A 20,772-nucleotide genomic window follows, 5' to 3' on the forward strand; every position below is an offset into this window, starting at 1 on the left:
GGATGGGTTTTGGTGGGTGATGGATCGGAGTGGGTCACAGTGGACCAGAGTAGTTTATGATGGGTGGTGGTTCGAAGTGGGTTACGGTGGGTGGATCGTCAGTGGGTCGTTGATCAAGTTTTCATTGACCCACGCCATTAGGTTCATTTCGTTGGTTGCCTAATGCCAGTTTCCCATTTCTTGACGGCACTAATGATTCAATATTTAATAAAAATAAACTCCCATCGGACACATTCAAAAATATAAAAATATCTATCATTTCGATTGTTGTTGAAAATACGACACAATATTTATAAATCGCCATGAAAATTTAAATTTGTTTCACAAATTGTTACACAAAAATGAAAATTTAAAAAGAAAAGTTTTTTATTTTTTAAATATAAAAGCAGAGTTTCACATTAATGTTTTTCGTTTTCTTTGTTTCAGACAAAAGAGAAGATACACCATTCCAATTCGACCAGAAATTTCCCTTGAAGGATCAACATTTGATCCAAGAAAACAGACTTATTTTATCATTCATGGATTTTTAGCCAATTCAAATCAAGTATGGGTTCGGAATTTAGAAAGAGCATTGCTTAAAAAGGTGAGTTTCTAGAGCTTAGAACATTACTTTATAACTGGTGAACCTAAGCTCTCAATGTAAGCAGCTATTCATTTTTTTGTAAAATTTCTAACTACACTATTTATACGTAGGGTCTATGGGAAATTTTAATTACCGTATTAATCCATGCCTGTTATTCTATCGACACGTATCAGAACGGAATGGTGATTGATAGTGAGATGTGATATGAATTCAGCGCCCCAAGAATAGTTTCTATTTTTACCATTATTCTTTATTAAAACTGAAAGTAGTACTTATACCAGCCACCTACAACAGTCGGCCCTCGGTCCGGTTGCGGCCCACTGAACCCTTTCATCTGGCCCGACTGATCCTTGTTGGAAATATATTTCTTACATAACCCTGAATTGAATTTTTTTTCTTGGATAACTGATGTCCACCTTTAAAATTATCCTTCGCACTGGAACATCCAATTTACCACCGAAGGGTGAGAGACAGGGGTGTAGCCAGCAGGTTTGTGTAGGGGAGGCCCGTCGTGTTTGAGGGGGGGCCAGCTACAATGTACAAAGCCAAAAAATATGTGTTGCTGCTAGTGTTTTTGAGGCCTGAAAGAAAGGAAAATTTGGATTTCCTTCTGGAAGACTAAAAACACTATTTTAGCTTCTTCTTCTTACTATTATTATTATTATTATTATTATTATTATTATTATTATTATTATTATTATTATTATTATTATTATTATTATTATCCATAAATTATATTCAAGATAGTTTTTATTATGCTTAATCAAGAACTACTGCCCGGGACCAAACGCTATACTTTTGTGCATAACTATAAAGTAGTGCTCTCAAACGGGTCAGGTCAACTCGGGTCGGGTTATCGGGTCGGGTCAGTCGGGTCAGCTCGGGTCGGGTTGTCGGGTCAGGCTAATCGGGTCGGGTTGTCGGGTCGGGTCAGTCGGGTCAGTTCACTTTGGTCAACTGAGTTTAGGTTGAGTTTACACTCGGCTGGAGTCGAAAGCTGCTGTTTTTCACTAGCTGCCTAATTAAAAATAGCAATTTTCAATTGATTTTATAGAAACCATAAATCTATTTTGAACACTTGCAGCTAGTGTTTTTATGATAAATGCTTATTTTTCTACTTGTGTGTACTTTAATTTTTAAATGTGGAAGATTGACTTTACCAATCGACTGTAATATTAATATCTACGCCAATATGGAGTCTGGGTTTAGAACAAAACTAGAAGTTGTTTAAGTAACACCAAAAGAGAGATTGGATATGGACGACCAAGCCCAAACAGGGCCGCGGTGGCTCAGTGGTAGAGAATTCATCTCTGGTGCATGGTGTCCAGTAGCGTAGCTAGAGTTTTTTTCAGGGGGGGGGGGCAATGAAGGGCCCAAGAGGATTTTGAGGGGGACATCTCCAATATATATATATATATATATATATATATATATATATATATATATATATATATATATATATATATATATATATATATGTGTGTGTGTGTGTGTGTGTGTATTCAAGGTGAATGTTTCCATCTTTATTGTTCATGATTTTACTCTTTGGAAAACAGTGAAAATATAAGAATTTAGTACCTCAAACAACTAGGATTCATTAATGCAATTGATTTCTAATATAAGTAAATAGTTATTTAATCATGGCGTTTAAAATATGTGTAGCTGGTTGACTTAAGTGCAAGCAAATACACTTTTACAGGTAAAGAAAATAACTTATAGGTTCATGCCTCTACTTGAAGAGGATCTTTCTATTCGTGTGGGCAGCAGCAAACATATCCACAACTTGTTAAAGATCTAACGATTTAGCAATTTTCTTCTCAATATAAAGTAACACTAAGTTTTTCAACCTATTATGAGTCATTGACTTGCGTATACAAGTCTTTAATCTTTTCAAAGAAGAGAATGACCTTTCACATGTAGCACTAGAAACTGATATAATCACAGAGATGATACCTAGCTTGTAGGTTTCTAGGAATGCGTTTTTGTAGACACAAAGAAGTTCAACGAAATTCGTTAAGGAATCAGCTTTCGTTTTCTTCTCGTCTTCATACAGCTTAATTGTTAGAGCAACCCACATTATGCTTTTTTTCTTGTTTAATTATGCTTTTTTTAAATTATGCTTTATTGTTGATTTCAATGATTATTTTACATTAATCATGTATAATGTATATTTATTATACATCAAATATTCTAAATATCTTGATCTATTTATTGATATTTTTTTGCAACTAGTTTCTCTCATATTTAATGAACTTTCTACTTAATTCATTGTAAAGAGATGTGCTTTGCTCGAATAATTTTTTTTTTATCATTTGTGTGCACCTTACAGGTACATATATACAGAAAGGGAAAGTAAAAGATGCCACCAAAAAGTACAGAAAGTGCTTAAGTTCAAAAAGTAAACATAACAATACAGTGATGACGCCAGACGGGGGCAAGGGGGGCGAGCGCCTCCCTAGTAGCTACTTCTGCCCCCCTGACTGCCACCTAGACTGCCCCCCCAGACTCGTACAATCTTTAAACATTCTTCATGTAGTATTATATATCAGTATCATAACCAATCTCATTGACAAATTGTAGTCTACTTTCAATGAATTTACTATGTGGTAGATTAATTCTCAAGCTTTCTTCTTTGAGCGTCTGGGTACGCACGCATATTTCTGTTTTCTAATTTAGCCCCTTTTGAGGTAAATTTTAGTTATATTTCTTTCTTATAATTTTTAATAATTGTGCCTAGCGAACAATAGTAGATTTGGTCCACTTGTTTTCTTCTCATTGGATCAACTTCGATTGGAAACAAAAGAAAGGTAAAACCAGTTACGTAACTTGTTTGTATTTGTCCAGGTTTGAAGTTTTCAGTTTCATATTTTGTTTTATTTAAAACTCCTTTTTTCTGAAACATTATTCTCGGCTTCCAATATTCAGAGGATGTGCTTATAACAGCTTAGTTTGCAACTACCACGGCTTAATTTTTTGAAGGAGATAAAAAGAGTTGTGTTTTCCCTTCCTGCAAATGATAATAATAAAATTATGGAATGAAATTGATTCCCAATAAAATGTATTGTCAGAGTGCTGATCTTTAGTTAGTAATTGGTTTATACTAGTGCTCCTTTACTTATTTTGTTTCAAAGTACTGACGTGACGTCTACCATATTGACTACGAACTGCTGAAAAATTCGTAGCCCAACCCAGAAGGAGTGCACGTGGATTGGTGAGGTTTTACTTCTTCTCTTCCCCCGAGAGTCAATATACTACTTTGTACAGTGCTCCAGCTTTTGCAGAAAAGTTAAAAAAATCTAGATTTCCTCGCACCACTGTTCGTAGCACTACCCCTATCAGATCTAAAATGGCGTCTTTCAAGTGTTATTTAAGTTTGGGAAATAAGTACACGTAATAGTTAGACGGAGCTAAATCTGCAGAATAAGAATGATGATCTAGACATTGAAATCCTAGATTATGCAATGTCAGTTATTTTCGCAGGGGCTTGATGGACAGGTGTATTCTCCTGAAGGAACAGAATTTCTTTCTTTTCATTTTCCGCAGCGTTGTACTTTGAATTTTTCTTTCAGTTTTGTAAGTAATGTAGAGATTCTGGATTAAATATCTGACCATTGAGGAGGTAGTCTACCACTCCATACTTATACCAGAAGAATGTTCCAAACAGTTCCTCAACCTACTTCTGTGTCTTGAACTTCTTGGGGCGATGGAGAAATGAGTGCTACTACTCCATTGACTGTTATTCCGAATCAGGATCATAGTGGTACAACCATATTTCATCTATGGTTACTATTCGTCAGCGAAATTGATCAGCATTACGGTCAAATTGGAAGAATACTTCTCTTAATGCCGTTACCCTTTTATTCTCCTGACATATATTTTGGGAACCCATTATGCAGAGAACTTGCGCATACCCAAGCCATTCTGAATTATGCTACCGACGAGTTCCAAAGAAATGCCCAGAATCCCTGACACAAGTTTTGCTGAGAAGGTAAAAACTGAGAAAGCGGGGTGCAGACCTCAGACTATAATAAAATATAAATAGCTTAAATTATTTTTGTCACACAAAAACTGGGGTGGCCTAGGCCCTCCGGCCCCGGGCTATATCCACCACTGGCTGAAATGCTGCAATTTTCAAGAATAATGTCACAAATTTCATCCATAATTTCAGGAAGAGTCGTTGCTTTTAATCATCCTGGATGTAAAGCATAATTTGTTGAGAAATTGCTACGTTTATACTAAGCCACTTACTTCTTCACCACTATATATAACGGAGGAGAGTCCCGTGGTGTTTCACTGATTTCCTAATTAATTTACTTCGGTGACTTTCCTTGGTGGAACAAAAATGTTATAACAGTAAGGATCTGGATGTTCGTGAAATTATCTGTTTGGGCACACATAATCACTTCAGAGGCCTGAGAAACAATAAGAATTTCATTATTAATATGAAAATTTATATTTGTACATACAGAGATATGTTTTTCTAAACTACGGTTTCATTTTTCTACCTAGTACCTACACTCCTTCTGGATTGGACTACGACATTTTCAGCAGCTCCTCGTAAATTCTCTCTCTGGCTCTCTCTCTCTACACACACACACACACACACACACATATATATATATATATATATATATATATATATATATATATATATATATATATATATATATATATATATATATATATATATATATATATATATAGAGAGAGAGAGAGAGAGAGAGAGAGAGAGCGAGAGAGAGAGGGAGAGAGAGAGCGAGAGATACGTAGCATATAGACGAATGTGTTACTTGTAGCATACGCGAAAGTAATTCAATTTATGTTTAGGCTTCAAAAGTTTCATTGAAAAATATTTCATGTGCAGACGTTACTTATTTGTTAGTTACAAATTTTATTTGAAATAAGTTTAATTTATAATCATATAGATCTAACATAAAAACAGCAACGAAATACACAATGTAATGTAAAATAAGTCAAACGTAATAAATATGTCATTTTTGGTATGGCAAATAGCCGCCCCCGAAAATATATCTGCTCCTCCTTTGTCCCCCTAAAATCTTAAAGCTGTCGTCATCACTGTAACAATATAGTATGGAGTTCTTGCATACTATTCATTGTTGGCGGAAAAATTTCTTCTTTTACTTTCTTTTCTCCACATCAAAGGATTACACCGAAAAGTTTACAGAAATGAAAATAAGCTTTTCATTGTTGCATTGTTATGTTCTCAATGATTTTGCATTGTAAATATTGGCTTTAAAAAATATTAACACAGTATGTTAAACTTTCAGTTAAAGAGAATTTTCCAAGAATTGTGCTATATATTTTAAATTATGCTTTATGCTTTATTTTCTAAAATTATACTTTTAAAACTAGTTTCCCAATGTGAGTGCATTTTGGCGTTCACCCAGTGTCGTGACCATAGTGCTCTCAAACGGGTCGGTTGACCCGACCCGACCCGTAACCCGACCGACCCGACTCGGATCGGGTCAACTCGGGTCGGGTTGTCGGGTCGGGTCAGTTCGGGTCGGGTTGTCGGGTCAGGCTACTCGGGTCGGGTTGTCGGGTGGGTCAGTCGGGTCAGCTCGGGTCGGGTTGTCGAGTCGGGTTGTCGGGTAGGGTCAATCGAGTCAGCTCGGGTCGGGTTGTCGGGTCGGGTTATTCGGGTCGGGTTGTCGGGTCGGGTCAATCAGATCGGATCACGGTTCGGGTCAGTCGGGTCGGGTCGGGTCATCGGGTCGGGTCAGTCAATTCGGGTCACGGGTCGGGTCGGGTCGGTCTTCAACCCGACCCGACCCGACCCGTTGGGAGCACTACTATAAAGGTAACCAAGAAAGTCCTGTCCCTTTTTGTAGAGGTCCGTGTTCAATTGGACCTCACACTGTGAGTTGAATGCGAGTGGAGATAAGGCGAACGTCAGTTGTTGGTGTGGGTATATCCAACATACTACCTGGTTGTGGCAATTCAGACACACCGTAAACTTGCGTAAAGACAGAGGGAACATGGGACATCCAGAGAGCGTCATAAGAGCATGTATGCTGAACGAGTTCAAATGGAGGTCAAACGCCGCTGTAGCGAGACAGAAGATATGCCAGGCCTTTGGTGAGGGTGTCGTGACGACGCGGACATTGCAGCGATGGTTTAACAAGTTTAAGAACGATGACGAAACACCCGAAATCACCACGTGCCAGAAGACCAACACATGTACAAAGAGGAACTGGGACTACAATTCAGTATGTGTTGAAACCATTCGGCAGCACATCCATCAACTTGTGAAGCACTACAAGTTGGGTCGATGGGTCTCTCTCTCTCATATTTTGACTCAAGGCCAGAAGGCAACGCGGCAGTCGCCTGTGTTTATTTATTGTTTCGGAGCCATTTCTGGACAGGGCGTTGACATGTGATAAAAAGTGTGTCCTATACGAAGCTCCACGGCGCCGTCATCATTGGTTATCATTCCATGAACCGATTTCAAAACAGCAGAAACCAGCACTGTACCAGAAGAAGGTCTTTCTGTGTGTTTGGTGCATCATGCATCGGGAACTGCTACCAGCTGGTCAAAGTATCAATGCAACTGTGTACTGTCAGCATTTGAGCTGTGCTCAACAAAAACTCAAAACTCTCGAGCCATCACTTCTGAATTGCAAATGGGCCCTCGTTTACGGGACAACGCTAAGTCCCACGTGGCTAGGATGACTCAAGACACCATTTTCCGCCTTGGATGGGAAACAATATTGCAACCACTATATTTCCCGGGTACTGCACCATCCGATTATCGCCTGTTCCATTCTTTGGACAATCACCTTAGAGGATACCAGTTCAAATCCCTAGTAAAAGTCCAAAATGCACCTGATACTTTCTTCGTTTCACGGCCCACCAAGTTCTATCGTGATGGATTGCATGGCCTTCCAGAATGTTTCCAGAAGGTCGTCGATGCTGATGGGGACTATTTTTGATCTTCCAGGTTAGGTGACATATCGATTTCGAAGGTGGTGGGTGAAAAAGCAACAAAACTTTTCTTGGTTACCTTTATATTTAAATTTAAGACCTTGTATACAGAACTTATCTACACAAAATTGATTTTCTTTGAAATTTCACTTAATTTCTTTATGGTTTCCTGACAAAAATATTTATTTATTATTCGTGACTTTAAAAAAAAACAATTATTTCATTACACTGAGTAGAAATAAAAGAGAGCGAATGAAATCCAAATTGAATAAAATCATTGTTTCTCACCAAATTTTCCATCCTCTATGTCTTTTAAAACACTTGTTAAAGCATATAAAATATACTGTACTTACAAATCAGTTTAGTACCTTTGTTTTATGGCTGTATTTGTAGTACCTTGTTAAAACGTTTGTCTTCAAACTGTCAAATATAAATCGCAGTAAATTGTGTAATCTGCCGTCACAAAAAAGTATCCTATTTTTCGATCGGTACAAGCAAGAGATACTATACTATTTTTCGATCGGTATGGAAAAACAATATTTCTCCATACTATTTTACCATAAATTATTAATTGTCAATAAACTTTGTTACTTTTAAATGAATGAAGCGAGATAATTTTACTATGATGTTTTAAAAGCTGGTCATTTGGGGGGGGGCAGGAAAACATTTGGGGGGCCTGGCCCCGATGGGCCCCCCCTTGGCTACACCCCTGGTGAGAGACTAGTTCAAAGAATGAAAGATGAAGTTTCACACTAATATAGTAAGTAAATAGATTTTTTTGCGTTTTTTTAGTAAGCATTCTTTCTTTTACTGTACGATTAACAAATTCCCCCATTGAATATCGCTACTGGGTTCTTGTGAAAATGTTAGACATTGTCTCATACCGGCCCTCAACACCAGGAAGTCCTTTGTGATTGGTGCAGCTTCTGTTCAAACTTGCACATGGCTGACTTACATTTTCGCTGTCAATACAGATTTCAATAGAACAATATGACTTTGTTCTTAAAAAAAAAAAAAAAGAAAAAAAAAAAGAAAGTTGAATGATATTTTCAATTCAGAAGATAATTCTCAAAACATTACATTTATTCATTTACACGATATGGTGGTGTAGTAAGAAGTTGTATTGAATTTTTCCCAAAACCATTAGTCTTATGATAAAGATATTTTCTTATGATGCTTAAAGGATTTCTCAAAATCAAGTAGAGAATTATTAATAATCAAAGCACAAGTTGATACAAAGGTCTGGTTATATACGAGAGAAGAAAATCTTGAATATGGCTTTCACAAGCTTGAATTCTTATCACGAGTTGCAGTTTCCAATTAGAAAAGATTTATTGTCATATTGTGGGAGTTGTTTGGACTACGGCTTATTCCTATAGACTTTTACCTGTAGAGAGAGTTCCAGGGCATGGCCATTGTACGAGGAGGAATCCGAAAATAAGTTTCCTCAGGCGACTGTGGACAGAGATGGGGATGGAAGACCAAAAATAATATTTGATATTAATGATCAGATGTATCTTTATTTTTCTACATAAGTACCACATACACTATGTGATCAAAAGTATCCGGACACCCCCCAAAACGTACGTTTTTCATATTAGGTGCATTGTGCTGCCACCTACTGCCAGGTACTCATAATCAGCGACCTCAGTAGTCATTAGAAATCGTGAGAAAGCAGAATGGGGCGCTCCGCGGAAACTCACGGACTTCGAACGTGATCACGTGATTGGGTGTCACTTGTGTCAGAAGTCTGTACGCGAGATTTCCACACTCCTAAACATCCCTAGGTTCACTGTGTCTGATGTGATAGTGAAGTGGAAACGTGAAGGGACACGTAAGGCACAAAAGCGTACAGGCCGACCTCGTCTGTTGACTGACAGAGACCGCCGACAGTTGAAGAGGGTCGTAAATTGTAATAGGCAGACATCTATCCGGACCATCACACAGGAATTCCAAACTGCATCAGGATCCACTCCAAGTACTCTAACAGTTACAGCGTTTGCACACGTCCCCGGCAATGCCGGATCCGGTTCCGACAATGCCGGCGATGGAGTCGGCGGCAATGTAATCAAATGGTAGCTGGCACACGCTTTCCGACCCGGCAAAAAAACCGGTGGAACTCCCGGCTCCGGCAAATGCAGCCGGACTAGCCGCCGACATGTCGGTGCCGGCTCCGGCTCCGGTTTTGTCGGCGGCAGTGTTTTATTATGCGTAGATGCACACGCAGCCGGCAAAGACGGAGCCGGCTTGTTGATAGGTTTCTTCAATCTAGCTACAGTGAGTGAGTGGCAAGGCGTTGTGTATTCTTGTTTCTTTTCCTGTATTTGGATTTTTTGTTTACTTCAGGTTTTTTGTTATTTTCTTTTTTCACATCATATGAATATATAATGAAGAATGAAATAATAAAAATGGCTGTGAGGTACCACAGATATAGTGGCTTGCTATTTACATAAATTCTCAGCAAGGGAAATTCGGATCTTGTTTGAATTATCCAACTACGGCAACGCGGAAAGTGAGTTTCACAGATGTATTTATGTATATTAATTTGTTATCTTCTACAGCTGAAACTTACTTAAACGATTTAAACAAAGGGATCGTTGGATTCGTTTTGATAGAGAATATGTCTTAGCATATATGAAGTCATAATTTAAAAAAAAATCAACATGGCGGAAATGAACAAAATGGAGATACGAAGAAATTATGAATGTAGGATAGTTGTCCAGTGCTTATCCTGTTAATTATGCAACCCAGTATGTACGGTATAAATATCCATCATAATCGTAGAAGTAGGCATTTTCAAGCATAACAAAGGTTGTAAATAAAATTAAAGTAAATAAAAACTACAACACAGCTGCAGAAAGAACTGAAAATGCACAAACAGAACAAGAAAATTTCTATTCTTGTGGTTGCATACTGTTTTACCTTATAGATCGTAATAAAAATATGTACTCTGTCTTGTCTGGTATTTGTTCCATAGAACGATTGATTGTATACTGAGTGAATAGGCAGCCGCAATGTTGCCTTTGTAGAGCTTATTATTATTATTATTATTATTATTATTATTATTATTATTATTATTATTATTATTATTATTATTTTAAATAGCTTGATCTCAGCATGTTTCAATTTTGAGAAATTTAAATAGATGTTAAAATTATGGCAACAAAAGTGAAAAAAAGAGAAAGAAACCAAAAGAAGGCCATATGCCTCGTGCGCACACATCCACACACACAAAGAGCAAATATACCTTTGTGTACTAAAGAAAAGATATTTGGGGATTTAGACGTTAATGCTCCTACGTCACTTGATTGACGTAATACAATTAACCTTGTTCTTTGCATTGAGCTATTTCTCAGATATTGAACGACCCTTCCATTTATTCAAGTCAGTCTGTAATATTACAGGATCTTGCAAAAAAAAAAAAAAAAAAAAAAAATCTGAACAGCGCTGAATATGATTACTAATTCGTTGTACTAAGAAATCGACCGTTTGTTTAGACATGCGAAAGTAATGATTAAAAAAATTTCGAATCATATGTACGCAGCTTTTCATATAATGTATAAAACGGACTCATGTTCTCTTCTTCACGTTCAAACTCAAACTACCTTTCGGCACCGGCATCACCGGGATGTGTGTGCAAAGCAGCGCCGGCACCGACATTGCCGGATCCGGTTCCGGTTTTGCCGGCTGCGTGTGCAAAGCAGCCCCGGTTCCGGTTCCGGCATTGTCGGTTCCGGATCCGGCATTGCCGGGGACGTGTGCAAATACTCTTAGGCGTGAGGTGAGGAAACTTGGATTTCATGGTCGAGCGGCTGCTCATAAGCCACACATCACGCAGGTAAATGCCAAACGACGCCTCGCTTGGTGTAATGAGCGTAAACATTGGACGATTGAACAGTGGGAAAACGTTGTATGGAGTTACGAATCACGCACGGTACACGATGTGGCGATCCGATGGCAGGGTGTGGGTATGGCGAATGACCGGTGAACATCTGTCAGCGTGTGTAGTGCCAACAGTAAAGTTCGGAGGTGGTGGTGTTATGGTGTGGTCGTGTTTTCTTGGAGGGGGCTTGCATCCCTTGTTGTTTTGTGTGGTACTCTCACAGTGCAGGCCTTCATTGATGATTTAAGCAACTTCTTGCTTCCCACTGTTGAAGAGCAATTCGGGGATGGCGATTACATCTTTCAACACGATCGAGCACCTGTTCATACTGCACGGCCTGTGGCGAAGTGGTTACCCGACCATAACATCCCTGTAATGGACTGGCGTACACAGAGTCCTGACTTGAATCCTATAAAACACCTTTGGGATGTTTTGGAACGCTGACTTCGTGCCAGGCCTCACCGACCTACATCGATACCTCTCTTCAGTTTAGCACTCCGTGAAGAATGGGCTGCGATTCCCCAATAATCCTTCCAGCACCTGATTGAAAGTATGCCTGCGAGAGTGGATCTGTCATCAAGGCTAAGGGTGGGCCAACATCATATTGAATTCCAGCAGTATCGATGGAGGGCGCCACGAACTAGTAAGTCATTTTCAGTCAGGTGTCCGGATACTTTTTATCACATAGTGTACATTGAGACATTTATCATACTGGTCTATAAGCTTCAAAAACCCTTCCAGGAAAAATTCAGGGCTCTACATACGGAAGAAGCGTCGAACAGCTTCTGTAACTTCAGCATTGCTTCCAAAGCGCCTGGCGCCGAGAGTCTTCTTCATTCACCATCTGGACATTTTCGTCTGTAGTGGCCATGCATGTTCTTCCAGGTCTCGGTGGGTCCAGCACACTGCAGCCCCTCACTGAGTTGGCGACACCATCTCCGCACCATTTGTTTCGACATTACATCAGGCCCATAGACTTCCAAGAGGCGGTTATGGATTTCTGCTCCCGATACTCCACGTGCCCATTCATAGCGCACTTCTTCCTTTGACCACGACATCAAAACACACCTTCTTTCCATAGCTATCAGAGTCAGAGACTCGTCTTCGCTTTGCGCAGGCGCTGTGACGGCGCCATCTGCATGATCGCAAGCGAACGATATTCATTTGTGTCTGGGTGTGTTGCGCGTAGCACCTGATTTCGTTTCCCAATTGCTGTTCGCTTTCCTGCGGAAAATCAGATGGGAAACTTATTTTTGGACTCCCCTTCGCAGGGGAGTAAATAAGGCTCCGCAGACCCCACATTGAGGGGGGCCTTAGGCCATCAAGGAGCTCCCAAATCGAGAAGTGGGACGTAGAGAAGGGGCCCTGCTCCACGCTGTCTGCAGGAGGGCCCCCAAGCCTTTAGTTATGCTTGCCCCTTCGTATTTTCTTTTGAAATCAAAGCAAAGGCAATCAAAAAAAAAAAAAGATCTCAGAAGCATTGCTCATATCACTAGTAATGCAATCCTAGCACAAATCTTGTTTTAACTTCGATTAATGAATGGAGACATGTATCTAAGCTCACGGTGACCAATTCGAATACTTCAACATAATTCTTCTGTTATACGTAAACTGACTTCTGTGTCACCCTATGTAGGCGGAAATCCCTTGAATCAATGTCTAAGATCTGATGAAATGTGTGTTTGTAAGACTTTCTCTATAACACTTTAATTATATTTTTTTATAGTATGAAGGTTACGTAGGAGGCGAAATTCATTTTTCCTTTATCTTATATTTCGATAATTCTCAAACGAATCAGTATCTTCCTCACATTACTTCAGACATTTTGCTTACACATTTGGAGATTTGCCCGGACTAAATTTCGGTTGGAGGATTTGATCTACTACGTAGTTTTTCTTACATGCTTTTATATGATAAACCAAGCACAAGCATTATAGCCTACCTTCTTCCCGATGTTCGCTGTGTAAGTGAAGTCAGATGACAACCAGCAACAGCGAAGCAGCTATGCTAGTTGTCGTCCGGAGCAAGAACTCGCCTTAGTGCTTCCCATCCCCACCCCCCGTGAGTATGAAATTTAACTAACTAACTAACTAACCCGGAGGTTCAATGCCGCGTTCACAAAAGCTCTCCACTTACTTCTATCCTTAGCTAATTGCATCCAGTTTCTACTTTGTATTCCTATCTCTGCGAGATCCATCTTAATATTGTCCTCCCATCTGTGCCTAGGTCTTCCTAATGGTCATTTTCCGATTGATCTTCCAGTCAAGACTTTGAAAGCGTTTCTACTTTCTTCCATTCTAGCTACATGACCTGCCCACCTAAGCCTCCTAGACTTGACGACCCTAACAATGTTGGGTAAACCGTATAAATTATGTAGTTCCTCGTTATGAAGTTTCTGCCATTCCCCATTCTCGTTCCACTTGGGTCCGAATATTCTTCTCAGGATCTTGTTCTCAAATACTTTCAGTCTATGTTCTTCCCTCAGAGTAAGCGTTTATGTTTCGCAACCATACAGAACAACAGGCATGATTATCGTTTTATATATTTTAAGCTTCAAATTCTTCGACAGAATTCGCGACGACAAGAGATTTTGAACCGAATAGTAACACGAATTCCCTGCTTTTGGTCGACATTTAGTTTCTTCGTGAATATGATTTTCGTCTGTTAATATCGATCCTAAATATTTCAAAGTATCCACTTTATCAAAAGTATTATTTAATATTTTAACGCCTCCACAATTTGCCGTATTACGGTCCCGACGCACTTCCATGTATTTAGTTTTCTCTGCATTTACTTCTAAACCCATGTCCCTGCAAGCGTTTCATAAGAGTATGCAATTTACAGTAATTATCAGTAAATGCTACTAACTTTCTGTATAAATTATGTTACACTCCTACAAATATAAAGGAAAAAGTGCATAAAGTTTTCAAACCCCGTTCTTCTAACCAGGAGCAAAACAAAATTTGGCCTTTCAACTGAAGTAAGATAACAGCTTCTATTTGATTTCTTGTATAACTTCGATGCGTATGCATTCTTCGATCAGCTTGTAAATAATTTGGGACTCAAATTATCCTTAAAACTACGACAATTTGATTTTGTTTATTCCAGTCTGATTGCAACGTCATTAGTGTGGATTGGAGGAATGGATCAGAGACAATTAATTACGCACAAGTAACCGCTAACACACGAGTAGTTGGAGCAGAAGGAGCTAGGTATGTACGCTAATTGTTTTCTCATAATATTAAATAAACATGAAGTTTCAAACAAAGAACCATCGCTCGTCCTAATGGCAAAAGTGCCCACGATTTTATAAATTTGTAATTGCATCTTTTTGTACTAATATGAGGACCCGGAGTCTAATGGGATTATTTTTAAGCATATCCGTCCATCACTGCACGAGAAGAAATGAATTGAAAGTTGGGTTATAAATAAATAGATGTTTTTTATATGAGTGTGCACAAAGGTAGGTAAAACAGAACTTCACATATGGGTCCGCACAAAAGTATTTAAACGCAGAACTTTTCATATAAGCGTGCACAAAAGTAATTCAAACAGAACTTTTCATAAGTGAGATCTTTCTTGTGACATCATGGAGATACATGTTTTAAAAAATAATTTCGTTGGTTTTCCTGTTCTCAAATTAGTACAAGAATTTTGGAAATGATCAAAAAAATGGATCAAAGGATTGTGACTTGGCCAAGAATATTAGGAATGATCCAAAAAATAAATCGAAAGATTGCGATCTCGGCCAATAACACGTTAACAAAGGTTTTGTTACATAAAAGGAAATACCTGTTCTTAAAGGAACTTTTTGCGCTGAATTCGAATATGCACTCGGTTTTTCTCCATCACATACGATTTTCCCGTAACAGAGGGATTTTCGGGAAAGTCCCTCAAAAATTTCCCTTTTCGTTTATTTTACACTCCAAGATCTTGTCCCCTTGCATATACTAACATAGAAATTATACCTAAGTATACTTTGATTCATATTTAACAAACCCTCCAAGTTTCGTAATAATCGCTTTATTCTTTCTAGAGAAATAAATATGTTTGTATGTATACTGTGTGTACTGTTTATTGCACCTTATAGTAATGCTTTCAGATCTCTTAAGTTGAGGTAAAACGTTTTGCTTTATTACCACAAACACATATATAAAATATAATACAATATAATTTACAAGTGTGACAATTTACAATAAACAATAATACAAATGTACCAAAAGGTCATGAAAAGACAATCAAAACTATCACAATATATGAAACTTCCATTGGGTTACAAAAACGTACATTACTTCCTTCTTTTGTAAGAAATGTTGCATTCTCTAACAAGACCCCAACAATAGTCCCCCATCATTGAAGGATCCCATCGTCCCTGGTACCTTTTCTCCATTGCCATTATATCTTGGTGGAATCTTTCCCCCTGTTCGTTGCTGAGAGCACCTAGGTTAGCAGGAAAGAAGCTGAGGTGGGAGTGCAAAAAGTGGATTTTTAAAGACATCCTACAACCCAACTCTTTGTATTTCTGTATCATGTCCTGTACGATTTCTGTGTAACTCTCAGCTTTGTTATTGCCCAGAAAGTTGCGCACAACACACTTAAATGCTGTCCAGGCAGCTAGCTCAGCACTGTTTAACTTGCTGTCAAAGCTATCATCAAGCATTAATTTCCTAATTTGGGGACCAATAAACACTCCTGCTGAAATCTTAGCATCACTCAGGTTAGGGAACTTATCTCGCAAATACTTGAAACCTTCACCAGATGTGTCCATGGCTTTGACAAAGTTTTTCAAGTCCTAACTTGATATGAAGTGGCGGTAGTAATTAGGATCTACCAAAGGAGCGTATTTGACGTTGCATTCTCCAGGTACGTAATTCACTCTAGGTTCCCATTCCTTCACTTCATAATGTTTGTCATCAGCTCGGCTATCCCATAAACATAAAAAACATTGGTACTTCGTGTAACCGCACTGCAGTCCTAATAAAATACCAACTACCTTGAGATCACAACATATTTGCCAACAATGGTCCTTGTAATTTATAAGATTTAGCAAAGTTGACATGGTGTCATAGGATTCCTTAATCTTCACTGAGTGCGCAAGTGGTATAGAAGGTTTTTCATTTCCATTATGTAAAAGGACAGCTTTAAGGCTGACCTTTGACGCGTCGATAAATAACCTCCATTCTTCTGGAACGTAAGGAATTCCTAGCTCCGCCATCAACCCATTTATATCCGTACATACGCACACATTATCTTGCATTGAGAAATAGCTTGAAAATTGAACATGCCTTTTCCTGTACACTGATATGTTCGTTTCTGCATCCAATAAGTTCCACTGCTGGAGCCTTGATCCCAGAAGTTTCGCCTCTTGTTTTGTCAGGTGCAAATCACGGACTAGGTCAGGACAAAACGAAAAAACTTGGAGAATTGTATATATATGTATTAAGATATACATATACTGTACGTTTAAAGAAAATATACGTTGGAAGTACATTCTATTTTTATACACGTTTCTAATTTACAGAGAGCAATACAAGTGTGTTGTTGACTATTGTAAATATTCATTTTTATGTCTGTGTTTGTAGTAATAAAGCAAATCGTTTTTACCCCAACTCAGGAGATCTGAAAGCATTACTATCAGGTGCAATAAACAGTGCACACAGTATACATACAAATATATTTATTTCTCTAGAAAAAACAAAGCGATTTTTACGAAACTTTTAGGGTTTATTAAATATAAATCAAGATATATTTAGGTATAATTTCTATGTTACTATATGTAAGGGGACAGGAGCTAGGGGAATAAAATATCTGAAAAAGGGAAATTTTTGAGGGAATTTCCCGAAAATCCCTCTGTTACGGAAAAACTGTACGTGATGGAGAGAAACCGAGTGCATATTCGAATTCAGCGCAAAAAGTTCCTTTAAGATCAGGTGATTTTTCTCATATAACAAACAAAAAGTTTAAATTTGTTAACTAGTGATAATTAGTTTTTGAATCAGGGGACACAACATTTTTGAACGGCTCCTAAATCGAGTTTTAGTATATTTTGCAGGATAATCACATCATATTAAATTAAGTGATAGTTTGGGTTTGGCTGCACTATATGTAGTTTTGCAGATATAAGGCATACAAGAAAAGTTTTGATTGAGATGTATTGGATCCTTTGATGCATTTTTGGATCAGGGGCCACAGAATTTTTGAAGGGCCCCTAAATCGAGTTTTTGCGGAGTGAGTCAAGTGGTAGTTCGGTGTTTGGCTACACTATATGAAGTTCTCTTGATATAAGACGTACAAGAAAATTTTTTTTTATTGAAATATATTGGATCTTTTGATCCCATAAAAAGCACAATAAAAATTTTATTCAAGCATGGGTACTTATTACCATTGGCACAAGGGTTCGTTCTTTGTCGTAAAGGTCTTCTGTCTTTATTTATGTCTTAATTAGAAATATATATTTGCTAAAAGATTTTGCTTGGTAAAGTCTGAATATTTAAGTCATGTTAGTTTCAAATTCAGGCCGGTCTCCATCTCCCACATTTATTAATAGTAACGTCTCTTTGATGAATGAGATCTCGGGTTAGGTTTTCGATGTTGTTCCGTCATCGGTAGACATCAAATTGTTATGCAAATGCATATTTTGTTAGCTTATATGCATCTGTGTTAAACTTGGTAGTTGTTTCTAACAACGATAATACAGCTCGAATTTGAAGGGTTTTTTTTTATAGTGCATATAAATGAATATTTCAAAGGTTAGAGCATATATTAGTGCTTAAGAGCATATTCAACACATTTTATAAGTTTTTATTCCAGATGTATGTTTATAGCGTGGAATAAATCCGGTTTTAGTTTATATTTTCAATGCATTTACATGCCTATGCAACAGAACGGCTTTTTTTCATGGGAAGATGGCTGAATGCCCAGTTTATGGAGGACCAATAATGTTAGCGACCGATCAGCAGAGCAAAGACGCTTACAATTGCCAAGACATTAAGAGAAATCTGATAAAGACATTGTAATTTCGTGTCGATATCAATCCAGAAACAAGAGACGTGAGGAATATTGTTCTGTGAATGTTTAGCTCTAGCTTATGAAGTTCAGCATGAGGTTTATTCAGCTTCTGGTAAATATGGGTTCTCTGTGGTAAAGAAATTGACCGATGTTATTGTCAGGAAATCCGAATACAAAACAATTCAAAAAATGGGAAAATACCTTTAAGGGTTAAATTTCAACTTGCCAGAAAATATAGATACTAAATTTGCTCCTCTTTATAAACAATGTCTAATAACATCTATTGATGATAACAGGCCATATTTTGGCTTCAAATGTCACAAACTGACACCAAAAAATGAAGAGGAGCATCTTGTGACATACTATAAGGCTAATTAGAGATAAAGTAAATCCTTAAAAACGAAAACTTTTTTTTTTTTTTTTTGCCATTCCGTGGAAACATGTTGACGCTCGTATTATTTTCTGTAAAGTAAATGCACTACAAATTCTACTGTGATGAAAAACTAGAGATCGAATTCTCTCTGAAAGGTAAAATTATACTTTTGATGTTATATTTCACCTACCTAACTTTTGTCCACAACTTTGCTGCATGTTTGAAAATTGTCTCTTTTTTTTTGCATTGTCACTGCATATTAAGTGCATATTTTAACACATTTAACAGTATAGTTGCATGCATATTTCAAAAATTTTAAGTGCATAAAAATCCGATGTAAAATCATTATGCTTGAATAATAAAGCTACCTGAATTAAAAGGTAGGAAATGTTGATCTAGAAAGCCAGTAATAATGACTACACATAATCTAGAAAACCAATATAACGTGAATTGCTATATTCCTTTGTGAAGAGTAACGTCTGGGAGCCTTTTTACTTAAATAATCGTAGGAACACTGGCGTAGCCAGAACTTCTCATATTGGTGTGCACAACGGTAATGAAAAACAAATCTTTTCATGTGCGTGTGCACTAAAGTAGTTAAAAACATTAGTTCATATATGGGTGTGCAAAAGAGTAATTAAAATAGTACTTTTCATATGAGTGTGCAGAAGAGTAATTAAAACAGAACTTTTCATATGGGTGTGTACAAAACTTTGTTAAAACTCACTATTCTCACACGTGCTTATTTCATTAGGTTTAAGTACGTTAAGAATAAGATAAAATGTCATTTCAATGAACTGAAAAATTATTACAGATACCATTTTTTTTTGGAATACATTGCAACTGATGACAAATTAATCAAACCATTGTATTAGATCGTATTCACTGGCTCACTCGTCACACTCCGTATCAGTAAGGAAGTAGGAACCTGCTGGGCTAACGATACAGGAAACCGTTCTGAAGTTGAACCAGAAGATAGCCAATTCAACTATACCAAAAATTACAACACGAAAGCAGCTAAACTTGATACTCATATTTGTTTTATTCATTGCTTCATCTTTAGAAAAAATCTCAGTAGTATATACGGAAGAGATTGAGGAAACATTCCTTTCTGGTGTTGACAGCTATTGATTCTCAACGTAACTTAGCTTTCCCGGTTAATGTATTCTAGTGGTCTGAGCCGTTAGGCTGACGATTATAAGACAAAAGTTTTTGGAAGTTTGAGTTGATTTGATTTGGAGTTTAATGTTCTTTTCAGCAGCGAGGTTATATGAGACGGGACCTACTAATTAACGTGCAATCCAAACCACATGAGCTCCCGCGGGGAATAGAACGCAGGTCTCCCGCTCCAAAGGCGCGTACACTAATCACTTAGCCACAAAGTAGCTTTGGGAGTTTGAGTTCCTCTGAAGAACATAGGCGTGCTTTTAACTCTCCTCGATGTATCAAAAATGTTCGTATCCCTATCGTGTTGGATTAGATAAAAAAAATTAAGAGGCCTAATAACTGCGAAATTAAAATACCGTTAATTTTACAGTAATTACGTGATATCTTCAAATAGATAAAATATAATCGAAAAGTGGAACAAGAGTGCCCTATACGGTATTTTACATGAGGTACCGTAATCAAAAGTCACCTAGTAGCTTTCCGTTAGCAGCCATTTAGAAACGCGAAAATAAATGCCGATTTTCTCAATGGATAGAAATCGAAAGCAGATAAGTGAGTCAAGATAACGGTATCTCATGTAAAATAATATTGTCTAGAGAACTCTTGTTCCACTTTTCGATTATCTTTTATCTATTTGAAGATATCACATAATTACTGTAAAATTATCGGTATTTTAATTTAGCAATGATTAAAGAAAGAACTTGGAAACATGTCTCCCTGTTAGAGTGGATTAAAAATATAAAGTGTTACAGCACTTACTGCTGGTACGACGGGTCCCTGCTTCCATCCCCGCTAGTGCGTTTGTGGTAGTCA

General features: G+C 37.7%; 1 protein-coding gene across 3 annotated transcripts in view; it reads left to right on the top strand.

The window, feature by feature from the left end:
- Positions 1-20,772, top strand: part of LOC145668843 (pancreatic triacylglycerol lipase-like) — a 192,243-nt gene that overhangs the window by 21,785 nt on the left and 149,686 nt on the right. For all 3 annotated transcript variants that reach the window (XM_081737041.1, XM_081737040.1, XM_081737042.1), the window contains exons 3-4: positions 427-583; positions 14,520-14,623. In XM_081737041.1, the coding sequence (XP_081593167.1) occupies positions 427-583; positions 14,520-14,623 (261 nt within the window). The remainder of the gene's footprint in view (positions 1-426; positions 584-14,519; positions 14,624-20,772) is intronic.

The sequence above is a fragment of the Thermobia domestica genome, chromosome 13, assembly GCF_964235325.1.
Source record: "Thermobia domestica chromosome 13, izTheDome1.hap1.1, whole genome shotgun sequence".
Taxonomy (NCBI): Eukaryota; Metazoa; Arthropoda; class Insecta; order Zygentoma; family Lepismatidae; genus Thermobia; species Thermobia domestica.